Raw genomic sequence first — 19,756 nt, forward strand, 5'->3', positions numbered from 1 at the left:
TTAGTATGTAAATGTATTACTCTACTGTGTTTTGTGTGTATTTTCCAGTGCCAGGCCCTCCCTCCCTCTGGGTTCAACAGGACTCGGAGAGCTCCGCTGTGGTACGGTGGCTCCCTCCAGAGATTCTTCCCCCTGGTCTAGAGCTCCTTGGTTATCGCCTCCAGTTTGGCCGTAAAGATGTCCCGCCATTGGCGACACTGGAGTTTGCACCATATGAGCGTGAGTTCTCTGTGTCCAGCATGCACCGGGGCGCCACCTACATCTTCAAGATTTCAGCCAAATCGCGCTCTGGTTTTGGCGAAGAGGCCAAACAGGAGCTGAGCCTTGATGAAGAGGCACCACATGGCTACCCACACCTCAGCACCACTTCTAATATCACCTGCTGCTCAGTGCACTTCTCCTGGCTGCCTCCGGTTCTAGCTGAGCGCAACGGCGCTATCACAGAGTACACACTGGCATACCAGGAAGCGGGCACTGCCAGCATGCCCCTAGAGTTGCGCTTGCCAGCCACTGAACACAGCTTCACATTGAGCAGCCTGAAACCGGACTCTGTTTATGACGTCAAAATTCGCGCACACACCAGCGTAGGTCCCGGGCCCTACAGCCCGACCATCCAGTATCGCACAGTGGCCCTCATCACAGGTAGGGCTTGCTTTTCTGTTTCTCTTTCTCCGGAAAACCAAAAAAAAAAAATCCAGACAACATCACAACCCCCGCACTGAAAATCCAAGCACCTACACCGTGAATCGATTATACTAACGCAGGGGGGATGTTCACCTCACTAACCACAATCAAGGTAAAAGTCGAGTCAGTAAGTTAAAAGTCAGTCAGTTTTGAAAGGGAGGAACGCCGAACTTGCGAGGTAAGTGCTGAAAGGTCAGACACGCTTCTCACAGTGCAAGAACACACAGACACACCCAAACGCACCCTCAATTAGCCACACCCCCTCAGGTATGGCCAGGTAGGAGCTGAGAGGAGAGTCGTAACTCAGTTGTAGGCAGTGATGATGCAGATTTTTTGTTTCTTTTTGCGTCTTTGTTTTTTTATTATTTTTGTTAAGTTCACCCACCTTTTCCCGTCCTATTATGGTTTTGTGGCATGGAAACCCAAGACACACTCCCAACAGCTGTAGGCATGCTGTGATTTGGGCTGTCCTCTTGTCCCTGCCTGACTCAGTGGGACAGTGCCAATCCAGAGGGAACCCAGAAAGGGACAAAGTCTGTCTCTGGGGTTTGTGGGAATTTCTTATCCACTCTGGTTTGGTAGGGTCTATCTGACCAGGCTAAGTCATGTCATCCTGTGCTCCATGGGTCTTTGTCCACCAGAAAGTGTTCTGTTCTGTTTGTCCTAACACCTTTATTCACCTCCTTCACAGCAATCACCACACACCACGTACTCGTCGGAACCCATCAGGAATAGAGGCTTCCGGTCTCTTTTTCTCACTGTCTGTGTCTCTCTCTCTCTCTCTCTCTCTCTCTCTCTCTCTTTATTTCTTTGTTTTTCTCTTCAATATCCTTTGTCATCTTGACTAAAGCAGCTGTCTGTGTCTCTTTTTTCCATTCTTATCCACATTCGTGTGGCCAGATGTTCCTAAAAACTTCACAGTTAAGTTGGTCACCAAGACAACAGTGTTGCTGGCATGGAAGTTTTCTGACAGCCGCTACCCATACCGCTGCATGGTGAGTGAGACGAAACCAGATATTCAAAACAACAGCCTGAAAGTATCACGTTTATATGCATATATATCTGACTTTCTAATCTGTATCCCATTTTTCCTTACAAGCTGTTGAAATTCATTCATATTTGAAACATTTTTACTGCCCATTAAGTTATAAGTATTAAGTCATCTGTGAAAATTCACCACAAAACAAATGAGTTTTTTACCATTGGAGTACACTGCTAAACGCAGTCTCACATCCAGCTTGAGACAGATTACATGCTATTATATAGTTATTCATTAAGTGATAAGTGCAACCTGAGGCCTTAGCCATTACATAATAAAAGGCCAGGTGGACACAGGATCAGCACTCAGAAACACTCTTTCACTTGAGGTCCTTCACCCCTATCCTTTAGTAAGTCGTCTTCAATTTCTTCCGGCCACAGATTGAATACCACCGCCAGAAAGTGGACATAGATGCGCGCATGACCAAAGCTCTCATCACCAACCTGAGAGCCAACAGCACCTATGAGTTCCGCATCACATGCCTGGACAGTGGCGAAGGAGGCCCCAGACACCGGCTTGTGGCTCGCACCGCTCCCTCCATCCTCAACAGCAAACCAGAGCTAGACGTGAGGAGAGAACCAGACAACACCGTCACGGTCATCCTCCCTCAGCTCGAGACCAGGGACACGATCAAGTGAGTCTCCTTCACATCTTTATCACTCTGAATCACAGGTAGGAAATCCAAAAAATAAATGTTAACCAGAGGCAGCTACCTTACTTTCCACTACTGTCAATGTCTTATTTAATGGTTTTGCATTTCAGACAGACTCTGGTTTATAGTAGGATAGATATTGAACTAGTGGGAGCCATTTTATGCAACTACACTAGACTTCAGTTAATAACATAGATAGGTAACTAGATCTGCAAGACTAATCTCTTGCAAATGATCCACTTAACTTTGAATTTGGGAAGTTATACTGTACAGTAGGTCAGAGCATTATGCTAGTTTGCTAAGATTATTAGAGATTATGCATTGACCTTCTCAAAACATAGTAATGGTTTTGTATGTCATTTAAGGAAAGGCGTAGTACTTTATTTCCTGTTAAAAGGGTTGCAGACACCTTCCAGACTAAATAAGTTGAGGGGATGTTTGGTTTGGTTTTCCAACTCAGAGGTTAGAAGTTATGGTTTTAGGTATAACAGTTGGTCTTGAATTGTGGATTCACAGAGAAATAAATAAAGAAGCTGCCTTTCAGACAGGACCTAGTTTATCTTAGGACAATGCAAATACAAATACTTGTTCTGATTGGAACTCTATTCGGCTGGTTTTGGTTTTCTGACAGTCATTTGAGTTTCTTTGTTCCAAGTCTACTTCAACCTCACTATAACAGTAAAGTTTAATTGTGGCACACAGTCGGATTTGTATTGGAGACAGTCACTGCTCCGGTGCAGGACAGCTCTTACTTGTGGTTTTATATTATTTATTCATGTGACATTTTACCTGTGCTATTTACAGATCTGTCTATGTGGTAGTGGTTCCGCTGAAGAAAGGCAGAGGGCCGAATAGACACATCAAGAGCCCAGATGAAATGGATCTGGAGGAGGTACACAGCGGTGAAATTCCCTGTCTGAATACTGTATAATCTCCTATATTTACATATCCAGAATCAAAATATGTACATTCCAGCATTTAAGATCACATGTTCTGCTTTTAGTTACCTAATATAGGTCTGCAGAAAGATGTTTTGGTATTACTTGATGGGGGAAATGCTCTATCGATACATCCAAACCTTATTTCTTACATTGGTATTTCTAATTAGATTTTAAAAAATCCTAAAAAACAATACTAACAATGAAAAAATACTAAAGTGTCCTAAATATTTCTGTTTATATATTTAACAGTTCCCTACCAACACATATTGGAGTCTCAGGTGACATTTTATTGCTTATAAAAATTTGATCAAAAATCAAACCTGAAGCAATTTTTAATAAAATGACGTAATGAGAAGCACTTATACACAGGCGTGCTCTAGCCAATCAGATTGTAGCCTCAGAGATTCTGAAGACCTGTAGGCAGAGCATCTGTGATTCAAACTAGTTTTGCTGCAAGTGTCTGAAACGAAACATTTTAAAGTGATGTAAGCACATTTAAACTTAAAATACAAGTTTGACAAAGCAAATTTTTTTCAATTTCACATCCATGTCCGAATGCCAAATCAGTCTTCAACATGACTGTGAAACAGCCGAACATCCTTATTACCTCGGGGGAGCTCAGACTAAACCAAGCCGAGCATTTCTGAAGTTTTCTCTCAGGCCAGGGGACAACTGAATTACTCTTCCTCTTTCTTTACCACTCTGGGATGCTGCTAGACTTTAGCCACTCAACCTTGAGCCGTGACTGCCACAAGGGTATATTGGCTACTGGATGATTCGTTCCTCCGTTGTTTTTTCGCCGCCCTTTTCTTCTCCTAGATGACTCATTCCATTTTAATCTGGGCTAAACTCCAGCAAACATCTCATTGACTCCAGACCAGAGGGAAAATTAAGATGAAAGAGCTTAAAAACATTTTTGCAGGATGAATGGGAACTTCTGTTTTTCTCTAGACTTTTCCCTCTCTGTCTGTTCTCAGTTGCTGAGGGACGGGAGCATGAAGCAGAGACACACGCGCACAACACGACAGCTGCGCCAGGTAGACGTGAAGAAGCCATACATCACCGCCAGCTTTAAACCCAGCAACATGCCCCCAGCATTCACGCTGGGCAACAAGATTGTCTACAACGGCTATGAGAACCGCGTTCTAGAGCCGGGACAGGACTACGTCTTCTTTATCCTGGCCGAGCTCAACTCCACCAGTGCGGTAAGTTGGCACGTTCAGCGCTCTCAGTACTCTCTGTCTCGAGTCACAGCTCAAATAAATATCACGATTTGTAGCATTCACAATATAAAAAGTGAATAAAGAATGTAAATGAAAATAAATAAACTAATAAACAACAATAGATCAGTTCTCTACTATTCACATGCTTACAAAACAAATAAGATTTTTCAACACTCCAGTGTTTCACATAAAGACAAAGAATAAAGAATCAGCTCAGGTCTTAAGTCAGATATCTTGAATGTGGGTGTGTTTTTTAGAAAACGTTTGTGGCCAGCCCTTACTCTGACTCCATCATGGCCCCCGACGTGGACCCCCAGCCCGTGGAGACGGGTGGAGACGGCCTCATCTGGGTGGTGGGACCTGTCCTGGCCGTGGTCTTCATCATCTGCATCGTCATCGCCATTCTGCTTTATAAAAAGTGAGTGAAGGGGGAAATTAATCAAAGGGGGAAATGAATCGAAGGGGGAAATGAATCGAAGGGGGAAATGGCTCTTGCATGACGCACTGACTGATTTGCTGTTAAACCTTGAGTTAATGGGAGCATATTTAATGAACACCTTACAGTATGATATGAATAGTGATGTCAAAATTCCTCATCCATTAAAGTGTACAGATATCTACAGCAGCCAGTAGCAGTTAACAAAACAAGTTTTTCCTTTTTCCTTTACTGTCAATGTCACATTTCTTGTCCCAAGACTGCTTCTTTAATTTTGCAGTATACGTAGCTGTTAGGCTAATGTAAAGCTCCATCTTGAATCTGAAGCTCCTCAGTCAGCACTGAAGTACTATCTGGACACTCTGAATAAGGCATTAGTTTAATGTCACACCACATAAGCATCAGACTCAGGTAGGTGTTTGAGGCCTGAAGCTTGCATTAGAAATGATTTGGATGATGACACAGTTCCAAATTCATTTATTCATCTTCAGTAAACTGCTAAGGGTCACAATGGATCCCGAGTCTATCACAGGAACACTGTCTGCCTGGCTGCAGGTTTTTGGGAGGTGAGAGAAAACGAACACTAGGTCCACATGTGAAACTCACATACAGACAATAACCTGAGCTCAGGATCAACCGGGAGACCCTGGAGCACTGATGCAGCAGCGCTACCATTTTAATATATATCATAAAACCGTTTCTGTATTAATGATGTTACTGAGGCAGCTGTGTTCATTTACATGCAGTGTGCATGATGTTAAACCTGAGGCCATAAAACGATCTTACTTGTTTGCAGCATTAGTGCAAAGCTGAAGAACGTGGGACAGAATATGTCCTAGATAGCCGATTCCATTTGGGCTAAATTTTTCAATCTTAGCAAAGTGTTTAAAAATTTAAACTGATGTTTCTTAGTGTACAGCAAAGCACATGCTCATAGATGTGAACTCAGCATTCTGAAATATTAAAGCTGAACCGTGTACTACTAGGCACAGTCATACCTCTGTGTGTGTGTGTGTGTGTGTGTGTGTGTGTGTGTGTGTGTGTATGTGTGTATTTTTTGTATTATTGTATCTTTTTAGTATTTTTATATTCTGCAGTTTTATATCTGAGAGCGAGTGACTATAAGATAGTGTTTCCCTCTAGCTGCCCTTGATCCTGACCTTAACCGCTATGAGATCATATAGTTGCACACTGAGCCATGAAACACACACTCCGCCTTTTACAGGTCGCTCCTGATGCAGATGAGTTCTCTCTGACACCTGCTCTGTGAATTCCAATGCGTCCTATTGATTTTTTTCCCCCTTCTTTCTCCTTTTCTGTTATATATTTATTTCTCTCCTTGCTTTCATTGGAAACAGCAAACCTGACAGGTAAGGCTCTGCTGTACTTTATTGCTGTTTTCAAAACAAGGCGAAACAAAAATAACCTGCCTCAGCATAAAGTGCTGGAATTAATTAGATGGGGGAGTCACATGCCACAAGGAGAAAGTCTGCTCACATTTAATACCACTTTCTCTTGGCTTTGCTTTGTTGGGAGTCTGTTTGTGGAGTTGTGGAGGCTGCATGTCTGTGGAGGGCCAATGTTTTGGTCTTTACGTGTGTGTATGTTTCTTTTTCAAGCAGCAAAAGGAAAGAATCAGAGCCACGTACCAAATGTCTGCTCAACAATGCTGAGATCACACCGCATCATCCCACTGACCCTGTAGAGATGAGGCGCATCAATTTCCAGACTCCAGGTACACACACACACGCATACACAGACAATCACACACAGGGCGAACTCAGACATGCGTACACTGTATGGACTTTCACACATTGGAGCATTCCTGCCATGCATTTCTAAACTCTATAAAGGTTTTACACACTCTCTCGCTCTCTCTTACTCTCTCTCTCTCACTCACTCTCTCTAACTCTCTCTCTCTCTTTCTCTCGCTCACACACACACTTGGCAAACTCACACATGCGTACACAGTATGGGCTTCCACACATTGCTCTTTTAGCTTTTTAAATACTGCTGCAAAATAGAACTTTTCCTTTCGTGTACAAAACTGCAGGATATTTCTATCATTATGGGGACAGTTGGTCTCCACCAAGGTACCAAGATATACAAAATGCCGACATACACCCAGACAAACACACACACACACACACATTATATTCTAACACTTTCTTTTCTTGCACAGTTCAACACATGTAGTGTTGTGATTACAGAATCTCTGAGATGGGTCTGGCTTGTGATTTTAAAGCAAAGTCACAATCTTTTCATGTGTTTTTTTGGACAACCTGCAAAAAAAAAAAAAAAAAAAAAAAAAATTTTTGCTCACTGATTGATGAGACATCCGGTCAGTCCATAAGGCTTGATTTACATTCTGTCAATAAACTCAATGAAGAAGAGTAGCAAGGAGTTCACAAGGAATCCCATCCTCCTGTTCTTTATAAGTCTCACTGCTTTGCTTATGGTTGCTATGGTTTACTTTTGAAAAGTGCAATAAGCCTGGGCATGTTCCTACTTCACATTAATTCCTATTATATTTTCTGGACCATACATTTAAAGAAATTCATTGGACTATAAGATACACGCCCCAAATTCTTTTTTAAGTGTAAGGAGTAAAACACTTCTACCGTTTGTGCAGTTATGAGGAAATAAGCATCAGCAGGCTTGACTGATTTCTAACAAGAGCACAAATCTAAAATGCTTTATTCCTCTCATACCACAGCAGTTTTTTCCAGTTATTATGAATACGATTTTTTTTTTGTTATATTTTATTTATATTTAAAAAAAAGTTCAATTACATTATAGCAGCTGAATACAGTTGCTCCCTGTCTGTGTGCTAATTCCTAACATCGGTCAATTCAGTGTAGAAGTGTAGAGCACCTGCTCGAGAGCAAAGCTGTGTCTTACAGTCTGGATAACACGGTGCACTGAGCTGCACTCATCTGTGTGATTAATGGCAGCTGCCGCAGCTGCATGAGGCTGAAGCTGGACTTCTGCTGACCTTCTGAATCAGAAAGTCTCCATCCTTATCACCCTGGACTCTCTCTCTCTCTCTCTCTCTCTCTCTTTATTTTACTTTCAGTTGATTACAGAATGCGTATTAAATTCCTTTATATAAATGACAGATCTTTCTCTCAGTATCTTGCACTTTTTCATGCTGCATCTGTATTACTCTTTTCTCTCTGTTTTATATGTTCTGTAATTCTTCCTCTCTTTCTCTTTATCCTTGTCTTTCTCTGCGTCTTGACCTATTTTTCTTCATCCACTGTCTCTGTCTGTCATTCCTCTCTTTATGGTTTTTTCTTATTCCTTTCATGCTTTCCTTTTCTGCCTCACTGTTTTCTCTCTCTCTCTCTCTCGCTCTCTCTCTCTCTCTCTCTCTCTCTCTCTCTCTCGCTCTCTCTCTCTCTCTCTCTCTCTCTCTTCCTTTCATCCATCTTTAGTGTCTGTCCATCAGTGACTCTCATTTTGCTCTCAGTGCCTCAGTGGCTGTTTCTCGGTCTTATATCTCTTCTTCTCACAGAAAGAGAGAGAGGTGAAGACAGAGGGAAGGAAGAGGAGGGGAGCCTCAGTAATCACTCCTCCATCCGGTGCTCTCTTACTAATGGTTGTAAAATGAGCAGCGTCACTTTCATCTTGTTTGGGTTTTTTTTTCTGCTCCATCCCTGCTTTCTTCTCCCTCGTGAAAAAATAAGGTCCTTTTTAAAGTCTCACATTCACATTCCATTTTATTAATTGAGTCACATTCCTCATGGCTTGCATGGCATCCTGTCATACGGAACAGCGTCATTATCTCTGTGCACGGCGGATTTCATTTAAACGGATGTTTTAGGCCAATTACACTGAGCGCCTGAATGTTATGCAGACGCTTCCATTAGCTAATAGCAGTTACTGGTCAAACTACACACACACGCATCACATAACATGAGTTGAGCACGGAAGCTAATCTTCATTTACACACGTTACGTGCAATTCGAACAAAATTAGGTGCGCATGGGACATGGCATTTGGTTAGGAATTCTGTCAAATTATAAAAAGTAAAAAATCTTATCTTAAAAGGTTAGTGTTCTTTTAGTGTCTTTAACAAGTTTTAAATTTCAACTTTCAACAAAACCTTGTCTCAATGTCTCAATTAGCTGGATTCATTTCTGGCAAATCTATAAAAAGTTAGCTTTTGATCTGTTTATAGTTACAGCTAATGTAGAATTTACACATTATCTGGTTATAACTTATGTAATAGCAGCAGTTACCAAGCAGTTTCAACTCCTCTGTCATGGAGATTCCAGCTTTATCTCTTACTTTTTACAAAGACGAGTCTTTACGAAATAAACAAATAATAAAATCCCATTACAGAAATGATCCCCATGTCAACAATTTATTAAGTAACAATACATTTTAAAGTACCCAACTTTAGGTTACACTGAGCGTCTGTCATCTTAAAAGTATCTTTCTTTCTTTCTTTCTTTCTTTCTTTCTTTCTTTCTTTCTTTCTTTCTGTATATTGTTTCTTTTTTCTTTCTTTCTGTATTTCTTTTGTTTCTTCTTTCTTTCTTTCTTTCTTTCTTTCTTTCTTTCTTTCTTTCTTTCTTTCTTTCTTTCTATCTTTCTATCTTTCTGTATGCTGTATGTTCATGTTAAAGATCAGTCTGTTTTTTCATCCCTGGAGCTTCATATCTGACCACTTGTTCATGCCCGCATGAAATTGAAATCCTCCCACTAGCATTCTGGGAGTTTTTGTGTGTGTGTCCTGTGGGTCCTGGTCTAGATGCAAACCTCTAATCTCAGCCAGATTCAGTGTGAACCTTTCAGGCATGCATTCAGAAAATATTCTAAAAATACATCAGGAATAGCGCACCTGGAATTCCTTTCTGTATTTGTATCAGTATCACATTATCTGTTGATTCACTTTTCATATTGAGCTCCATCCTCAGTGTGGACGTGTGTGTGCTGCTGATGAGCGTCCCAGTGGGAGAAAGTCCACCATTATTCTCTTTAAGCTCATTTGTGTTGGGGCTTTAGGAGGGGATGTGGCAGACTAATGAAGGGATTCCTCTTTATCTCTCTCTACCACATACACACTGTTTCTCTCTCTCTTTCTCTCTCTCTCTACTACGTACACACTCTTTCATATTTGTCTCTTTCCTCTCTCAACCTTTTATTCTTATTGTGTCACTCTGCAATTGTGACTTTTTCTCTTCCTTTCCAAGGCAAATACACTTCCTTAAGTTCCAGTTTTATGAGACAGACACACGCACACACACCCACACCCACACCCCCTCCCACACACACACACACACTCACAATGTAAGGGATGACATATTCAGACTGATTCTGCTTGTCCTCCTCGCTCATAGATTCCCAGATATCTGAGGTTTGATAAAAGACAAAATGCCTCAGGTGGTAAATGCTGCATTTTAATGTCAAGTGCGATTCATGCAGTAGACATAGGTGTCATCAAGTTCTTCCTACATGAAGTGCTGTTCAGCATCATATCCTTAGCTCTGACCTTTACTCTTGTGTCATTTGGAAGAAACAGGAGTTAGAGTTGTTCTTTATCTCATTCCTCATGGTCTTCTTCTGTATAAAACAAGGTTCTATATACTCTAACAAAGAAACAGATTTTTTTATAACAAATAAACAGTGTAGGCTAAGGTTTTCTTTGTGTATAGTAAGTGTTGCTCTATATCCACTCAATAATCGTACATTTCACCCTAGCAAGCAACAGAACGAGAGGGAGCCATTCATCTTGTGTGTACCAGCAAACACAAAGCCATGGTGTCTTCAACAACACAAGCACATCACTTAAATTCTATGCTAATTAGAGATCATGAGATGCAAAAACACAAATGATTGTTTTGAATGATTATTGTGCCTCTGCTGAGTGTATGTAGAAAGTACAGTCAGCTCGCTTTGAATTCAAATTCAATTCAGATCACTTAAGTTTGTGCAGAACCAAATAAACTATGGACATTGTCTCAAATCAGCTTTACAGAACATAAGAAACATAATACAAACAGTTTAATACTATACAAAGATTAATATCATACAAAAGTTCAAGATTAATATTCCATATTATTTAAATACATATTTAAATGTGTTTGTATTTATCTCCAATGAACAAGCCTGAGGTGACTGTGGTAAGAATAAACTCCATTAGATGACAGAGGAAGAAACCTTCAGAGGAACCAGACTCAAAAAGGAACCTCATCCTCATTTGGGTGACACTGAAGAGTGTGATTATAAATTGTTATAAACACCAGTCAGTGTTATGATTAATGTCCTTTCTACAGTCAGATACAGTCCAACAATTGTGTATTGATTAGGAGGTTGTTGTCCGTTGGCTTTGTTGCTAATCTGCCAAGCACGTAACATATTACATATTTTTTTTACATTGATTAGAGCTCTATGTATTTTGTGTTTAGATCTAGATGTAGCTACTATTGTTTTTACTCAGAACAAAAACAAAAAACTGAACAGGCCACGCCCACAACAGACTGTTTGGTAGGTTGGTACAAGTGACATGAGACAAACCTTTCCCATTCAGTCCAAGCATAAGGGAAGTGATGACTATTCTGTGGTTTGTTTTGCATATTGTTTTGCATATTATTTACATGATTATCAGTGTAATCCATTTTAATCTTTAAGAGGAGTTATTGCCTTTTCTTTTGTGCTGTTCTTTACAGATTCTGGTCTGAGCAGCCCTCTAAGCGAAGCCACTTTTGACTATGAAAGTTAGTTCCTCCTGTGTTTCTGCTTTGTGCATTGTTCCTGCTTAAACACATCTCTTTTTTCCTCCTCACAAGTCACCCATTCAGCACTAATTTTTTTTTGTAACACAGCTTTGGTTGCTGGTTTTGTCCTTCCCCGGGCTGATGGGTTGCCTGTTGTTAATCCACTTTAGAACCCTGATGCCACTGCTCCTGTGGGGATGAGGGGTTTTATTCACTCCTGTGTGTGTGTCACACTGTGCACCTTCTCCCTCACTTACACCCCCCCACAACACACACACACAGGAGAAAACTAGTGAAAAACCAAGACTTTTCTTTTTATATATAACTGCACTCACACAGGTAAAATTCAAGCTGTTTCTGCTCATTATCAAAACCTGACCTAGAGTGTGGAAATGTGTAATTGTGGGGGAGGAAGGCTGTTGTTTTTATTGCATTCAGTGATCGCATCTTGATTCCATGGGATAAAAGGAGGACAGAGAGAGAGAGAGTGAGAGCGAATATTCTGAGAAAAAATGAGGGGGAAAAAACCTGTCCTTGAAAAAGACGAGCTCTGTCAGTCTGATATTGAATATCCTTCAGATAAATACCCACGGTCTTCAGTGGTGGGAAAAAGAGCACTGAAAGCTGTTATTTGCTGCACCGAGGAATGGAAATACGTGTTAAGCAAAGGGAGTAAAATGAATGACACCCTGGGAAGAAAAAAGACGACCAAAGATATAAGGGGTGAAAAATTGGTGGGAAAAGAATAGAAGCCGGTAACTTTGTAGTAAAGATAGCATTCAGTTCAATTATTATTATTATTATTATTATTATTATTATTATTATTATTATTATTATTAATACTGAAGTGTATTAGAAGGATAAAGGATAAAATGAGCATGAAATGTAACAGTGCACGTCCTCGGTCTCAGCCCGGAGACCATGTGGCATTTAGAGCAGAGCGCTACGAAGTGCATGGGAAATTGAGGACAGCTAATGTGATTATGCAGATTATGCATGCTTAATTAAATCACAGGAAGTTTCGGGGGGGGGATGTCAACCTTTAGCCAACTTCTGACCTCTCGCTCTCTCTTTCTCTCAACAAAATCCAGAAATGGCTAAAGCGCAAGCCATTGAATAACTGTTGATATTAGGATTAACTTGCATAAATAGGCAAATAGACGAATGTCCTCGTCCCCCTTGTTTCCTATTTACATGGGCAGTGTTGTGCTGGTAATGGGATTAACTCCCAGCATGCTCAGCTGGCGTTGGCCTCTCTCTGGTTCATGGCTGAAAATATCATGCTGTATTTGTGTTAAGCGGGTGTAAGGGTATGTCATTCATAATATCAGTACTAATGACTGCCTGAGCTATTGGTTTAAGGGGTCAGGAGGGAGTTAGGTCATACTGCAGCTTGCTTAGCTTTGGCTGAAGTGAAATGAAGCAGCGTGCACATGCAGTGTGTGACCCTGAAACTGTCCCAGCCCAGGCCAGGGCTCCTGCACACACACACACACACACACACTCACACACACTCACACACACACACACACACACACACACACTCAGAAGAACCTACGTTTAAAAAGTGCACTAAATTCAGCAAACAAAGCATTTTGCTTTCACTATCATTATGTCTAAGTTCTTATTTAGCCTTATACCACAGCACTGTTGAATTTTCCACTGTTTATTCCTGATTAGTCAGAAGGTCTATTTTCTTTGCTAGCAGTTCAGTTTTGCCTGCATGGTTTACATTAATGACATTTTCATTCATTTCTATAGTAAGAACTCGGAGACTTGCAGGGTGGACACACAAACATAACACAATAATACATATGTATATAATCATTGATTTGATGATTTTTTTTCTGTAAGGAGATGTTCAACATTTCTGCAGTCTCCAGTTTCAGCACATTTTTACATTTTCCGACATGAAAAAGACTTCAGAACAAAAAGCTTCATTTATACCTGCTAGAAATGTCCACACTATAAAAACAAAGCTACAAATGGATAACAAGTATGTGCCTTTCATTATTAAATACAAGATACCGGCAGCTTGCTGTGGTATAAGCGGAATAAAATACAGATACGCTTTTATGGTAAAAGAGCAGACTTCTGAGTGATAACAGTAACTATGCTTCTTTTCCTATAACATTAAGGCCCAGAATGTGTTCTTCCTTCCATTTTGAATGCTGTAATATTGTAATTCACTTTATTTAAATTTCATATTGAAATTCCCATTTCATCCAGTGAATTGAATTACAGAAATATTCATTTCTACTGTGTGGTTATGGGGATTTAATCATTATTTTAGAGCAAAGTTAATGATGGTGTAACTTCCCAAATCCCAAGTGCTAGAGAAGCTGATCTACCATAAAAACAGGGGGAAAGGCATATTACAATTAGTCTAATGCAAACATATACACAACAGTAACTGGCAATGACTAAAAGTTTATTACAAAAAAAGGGAAAAAAGGAAGAGAAGTCTTTTTGTTGAGTCTCCTTTTGAGCCACTCAGACTAATTTCTTTCTTTCTTCCTTCCTTTCTTTCTTTTTTTAATCTGCTAAATGATTTAGTCGATACATTCTTTCGAGAACACACCTCCATCTTTCCTCCTCTGAAAAAAATAGGAAAAGTTGGATTCCGGATCCACATTTGATTACATTCATTAAATATTAGTGGATTGGGAGATGCTCTTTGCAGCATGGGAAATATTTCTCAAAGCCAATTTTGGATTTGTTTCAACTCATTGATTCCCTAAATCAGTTTGAGAAGAGGGTATTTGTCAACAGGAAAGACTGATCCATTTTTTTTGCTTGCGCAGAGAGACGTATGGCTGTGTCTATGCTGCACATATCAGCCGTGCAGAGAGCAGCCATCCTGCTCTGGGGTATTGTTTTTTTCTCCCTTTTTATTATCATAGAGCCCCAAAAAATGAATTTCATCAGTGTGCTGCTATTGCGAAGCTATTAAAAGCCACTTTTCCCCATAGCATTAAGAAGTAATTGGTCTGTGGTTTCTCCGTCACCTTAGCAATTGCCCATAGGTCCCCTCCTTTATATCCTTTGGATAAAGGCACTAGGGTTTTGTGTGTGTTAGAGCCCAGAGTGAGAAAAAATGCAGAGCTCTGGCCTGGTCAGACAACAGCCCCTAACACCAGCCGCTATTTTATATCTTATATGTCTGGACTGACGTTCTGAATCCCTCTCAATCATACACACACATACACACAGACACACACACTGATAGCCCAATCCCTTGTTTTTTGTTGTGTTTTTGACTGTGTGTCTTTCTCTACTGGTGCTGATGTAGGAATGATGAACCATCCGCCCATCCCCATCACAGAGCTGGCAGAACACACCGAGATGCTCAAAGCCAACGACAACCTGAAACTCTCACAGGAGTACGAGGTGAGCCCCTAAAATAACGTTTTAATGCTCGTCCTGGATTTCTCATTAGTAACATCTTCAGTGTCATTAAACAATTAAAATTGAGAAAAGAATCACTCACACTTTTAATTTTCAATGCTAGTCTTGAAATCGATCTGTATTTTGCATTGAGACTGTGCCAGCAATAACAATGTCTGCACAGCACACAGCTGCTAATACTTAGGAATAATAGAGCACCAACCAACAAATTAGTACCAGAATCAATATTTTAATAAAAAATAAAAAAAAAACAACATTTGTGTTTCTCAATGTTTTATAAGCTGAATCAAGCAATGACATTTAAACAAAGAGCAAAAAGCTGCTGTTACTCATCAATTTAATAACGTTAGGCGAACTTCTACCACAGCATTGGTTGAATGCTCGATTATTATTTTTCAAAAAGTTCTTTCTATAACATGACTGTTAGTATTAATATGTTTCAGTGTCCATTGTTTCTTTAGTAACAATACATATGGAAACAAAAATTGTGGATGTGGTGACGTTTATTTAACATTTATGGGTGGAGTCTTCGTTGTAAACAATCTCTGTCTCAGTACCGATGTCTGCATCTGTTTTCTCAATACAAATGACAGGCTGCACAGTGCATGCATGTTTGTGTGTGTGTGTGTGTGTGTGTTTGTGTGAGGCTGGTGAATCTCAGTTATAATGTAGATATAACGTATAACAGAAACTCCCACAGCATTAAATCTAAGTATAAAACTGATGTCATTGAATTAATGTCATTCATTTATTAATTAAACATTGTAATTGTTGGGAAAATGCTGTAGTATAAGCAGAAGTTATAGAAAATTAATGCTCTGATGGGGTTGCAGCACTCATTTAAAACTAAAAATATTTTACTTATGAATTACTGTCATTGTTAATGCTTAATTTGAGGATAGTACAGTGTGTCATTACTCCTGGTTATTACTCTGGAAAAAAAAGTCATTGGTTAGTTAGTTTTTACCTGAAACTTTCCTTTATTTTCTAAAGCATTGACATCATCTACAGGTCATGTCTAATAAATGGTTGTCCTCTCATGGCTCATCCTGAAGCTTTGTATCTGTGTGAGCTGAGTCAGAGAGCTGAGCTGGTTTCAGAGACGGTGCTTAATCTTGAAATTTAATAAAACAATCATATTTTCTGCAAAATATTTCTGGTATAAACCATTAATCGGTGATGGTACCATGATAACACATTGAACTAATTATTCACACAGACCCCATTAAAATAAGATGTAAATAAGAATGAGGGGGAAATTACTGTCAGAAAATAAGCTCAATTTGCATGGCAGCAGAGAATCACTGGTCTGGTGAAGAAATTACCGATTTACTGGTATACGTCTGATTATGAGCAGCAGTGCTGATGCTAATACTGTTCTCAAACTGAATAAATAGCTGAAAGCAATAGAAAACTGTCATTTTCTTGTAATTTGTGTGTATCTGGGCACAATGATGAGGCAAGAAGCATCGCTGGCTCACAGCCCCAGGGCCTTCCATCCTGAGCTTGGGTTATTGTCTGTCTGGAGTTTCACATATTCTCCATGTGTTTGTTTTCTCTGGTCTCTCCTCACATGTCCCAAAAACATATTAGTAGTTGATTGTCTACAGAAAAGATAGAGTCACTCTCAGTGTTTGCAGGAAAGACTCTGGATCCACTGTGACCCTCACCGAGATGCAGTAGTTACTGAAAATCACTGTGTACAATGCTGCCCCTGCTCTGTTCAAAAGGATAAATGGATAGGACATCAGCTCAGCATTAAATGTGTAGAGAAATCTAAAGTGTGTGACTTGGGTACATAAGCATAGCACAGCGACATTCCTCATATTCAGCTGGTAATTTAACACCTACAGTGTTCACTTAACACAAACAGAGACTTGATTGAAAACTGTAAGAGTCGCTTCACTCCTGTAATTAAACACTGGGGATTTAATATGTTGTTTTTATGAGTCATGTTAAGACGTTTTTTTCTCCCCCACTAGTTCTCCATCCATTGAATGTACAGTACTATGTTATACCAACAGCATTCACTGTCCTCCATCTCATTTATGAGTTCATGGCAGAGTGAACACATGTCCCATAAAGAGGATAGTCTTATTCAGTGGAGCTCAACGTTTTGAACACGAACTGAGCCTAAATGTTGGTTTTTACGACCGCGTCATAAAGTAGCATCATTAATCAAGTCCATTTTTTTCTATTATGAAGAAATCAATGTGGTGTGATTCGTTAATGTTGGCTGCACAGGTTTGAGTGCTGCAGTAAAAGAAAAAAAATGCCGTAAAATGACAAAGTCGTCCTCTGGAGAAGACACAGAAACACATCATAGCCACACATCACAGCCCAGTGAAGGAAGTGCCACTGCTTGTATGGACTCTCTGTCTCTTTCCGTCTCCCTACAGAAAAATAAATGACCGAATTAAACGGAGAAGTGTAATTTTAATTTTGTTATTTACGTGATGAATGGCTGCTCATCGGGGCGCCTTAGTGTGCCAAGCGGAGCTCTCTGGTTCCTGAGTGATTGGTTTTTAGTCGCAAGCTGTGAAGGAGAAAGATGAAAGAGAAAGAGAGGGAGAGAGAGAGGGAGAGAGAGAGGTAGAGGGGAGGAGGAGGGAGTAATAACCTTCTATTTTTTGTAGCCCTTAAGGTCGGGGTGAGAAATCCCATTTCACGAGAGCCAGTTGTTCAAACTGTGTATTTCTGTTCAAATCCACGATTAAATTTGATTGATATTGATGATCTGACTTGAGGATGTTAGAGAGGGGGAAAAAAGATGGAGATGTGAGTGCAGTCTGTTCTGAGAATAGAAGCTTTGCGACATTGCATTTCTAGATCGGAAGATTTTCCCCTTGCTTATAAATTTTTGTATATAATTATTTGGTTAGAACAGGACAGGATGTTACCTCTGGTATCTCATCTACTCTAGTTGTACCTTACTGTTGGGCCAAACTGCAGATAGCTATCATTTGTATCCCTCTTAGTAATGGTAAATTATGCCAGTGTCATCCAGGGCCAGAAGTCTGGACACTGGGTATGTTCTCTGGTTAGGAGGAATGATAAGAGACTGTCAGAGACTCCAGTCATAGGTGTATGTGAGTTCATGTATGTGGAGGAGGGTAATTAGTGGTTCCTTCAAGAAATGTGCATGAGTGGCTCATGTGCCTCAGCGGAAGCTTGTGTTAGCCTTTACCCTCCCTAGCTGCAAGCTGTGATAGCTAGATTGTAGGTGGGAAATATATATATATATATATATATATATATATATATATATATATATATATACATATATATATATATATGTATACATGGGGTATAAAAGGCAAACTCAGTGGTCATTAGTTTGCATTAGATCTTCTAGCATTCCAAAAAACCTTTATGAAACCAAGGAATCCTTTTATCAAAAAGCATAATACAGGAGCTGTCCTCAGGTATTTCCATAAAATAGAGAGTGATATCAATGCTTGGCAGTGTTCATTTTTCGTTTATATGCTGCTTGATGATGCAGAATGTCTTCAGAATGCTTCTGCCTCAACTATTCATCTGAAGAATTTGGCCTCAAATTTGGCCTCACATCAGGTTTAGTCCAAAACATCTGAGCCTAAAACTCAAAACATTTATCACTGCAATTTACACTAATTATACTAATGAAATATTTAAACAAATCCGCATTGTGAATGAACCATGTGGATGATTGATCCTGCACAGTCACTCTGTAGTGATGTGTCCCAGCCAGCAGGGGGCATTTGGTGAGAGTCTTGGCAGTTCAAGTGTGAACAGGTTCCCATAATCACAAAGGGTAAAACTGCTACATCTCCTTATTGGTCCTTATTTAGACCCAGTTTCATTTAGCAGGACCACAACTGTAAATGAAACATCCTTCAAGGCCTAAAGATGGGCAGGAGAGAGAGAAAGAGAGAGCGTTGGGAGAGTGCAAACTCAGAATTGTAATGGAATAGTAAATTACCCCAACAGGGAATAGAATATTTATGCAGAAATTCTTATATAGCGAATGTGATGGCATTTATCTTGCAAGCTTCAAGGCGGTGAGAAACCCCCTCCTCTTCTTCCCACCCTCCATTTCCTCCTCAGGGCGAAGTGCAGAATGCTTTATCAGTATTTCCACTGATATTATTCACTGTCGTGGGAGTGATCTGTCTTAAAGTACCTGGCTAGATACAGGTATATATAGGTTATACAATAGCAAACTAACGTTTAATTAAAGGGCCACTTGGATTGTTTTTGTCACCTGTATACAACTCTCTCTGTTTCTGTGTGTTTGAATTTACTCTAATGTTATTGTAGTACAGCATATCCTTGAGTGGTTCCTCTCCTTCTCTTCCTGCAGTCCATCGATCCAGGACAGCAGTTCACCTGGGAGCACTCTAACTTGGAGGTCAACAAACCCAAGAATCGCTACGCCAACGTCATTGCCTATGACCACTCCCGTGTCATTCTGGCTCCAATTGATGGTGAGAATCAACAAAACTACAAAAAAAAAAAAGGATTTAAAAATAAATAAATAAATTTCACAAATATAAAATTTACAAGGATTACATAGGAAACCCAGCTTAACTTTGATAATCTCATCAAATGAACTGTTATTCATGCCAAATCCAAATGATCTATTTAAGTCAAATGAGTGCTAATCAAG

General features: G+C 39.9%; 1 protein-coding gene across 11 annotated transcripts in view; it reads left to right on the plus strand.

Moving 5' to 3' along the window:
- The window catches only part of ptprsa (protein tyrosine phosphatase receptor type Sa), a 218,031-nt gene that overhangs the window by 175,606 nt on the left and 22,669 nt on the right, over nt 1-19,756 (plus strand). For 3 of the 11 annotated variants that reach the window (XM_060882282.1, XM_060882275.1, XM_060882300.1), the window contains 10 exons: nt 49-642; nt 1,585-1,679; nt 2,104-2,357; nt 3,180-3,267; nt 4,294-4,521; nt 4,797-4,957; nt 6,595-6,710; nt 11,653-11,700; nt 14,993-15,090; nt 19,451-19,574. In XM_060882282.1, coding sequence (XP_060738265.1) covers nt 49-642; nt 1,585-1,679; nt 2,104-2,357; nt 3,180-3,267; nt 4,294-4,521; nt 4,797-4,957; nt 6,595-6,710; nt 11,653-11,700; nt 14,993-15,090; nt 19,451-19,574 — 1,806 coding nt within the window. The remainder of the gene's footprint in view (nt 1-48; nt 643-1,584; nt 1,680-2,103; nt 2,358-3,179; nt 3,268-4,293; nt 4,522-4,796; nt 4,958-6,594; nt 6,711-11,652; nt 11,701-14,992; nt 15,091-19,450; nt 19,575-19,756) is intronic. The other 8 variants (XM_060882319.1, XM_060882329.1, XM_060882292.1 and 5 more) reach the window with 7 other exon arrangements.

The sequence above is a fragment of the Tachysurus vachellii genome, chromosome 1, assembly GCF_030014155.1.
Source record: "Tachysurus vachellii isolate PV-2020 chromosome 1, HZAU_Pvac_v1, whole genome shotgun sequence".
NCBI classification, from domain to species: Eukaryota; Metazoa; Chordata; class Actinopteri; order Siluriformes; family Bagridae; genus Tachysurus; species Tachysurus vachellii.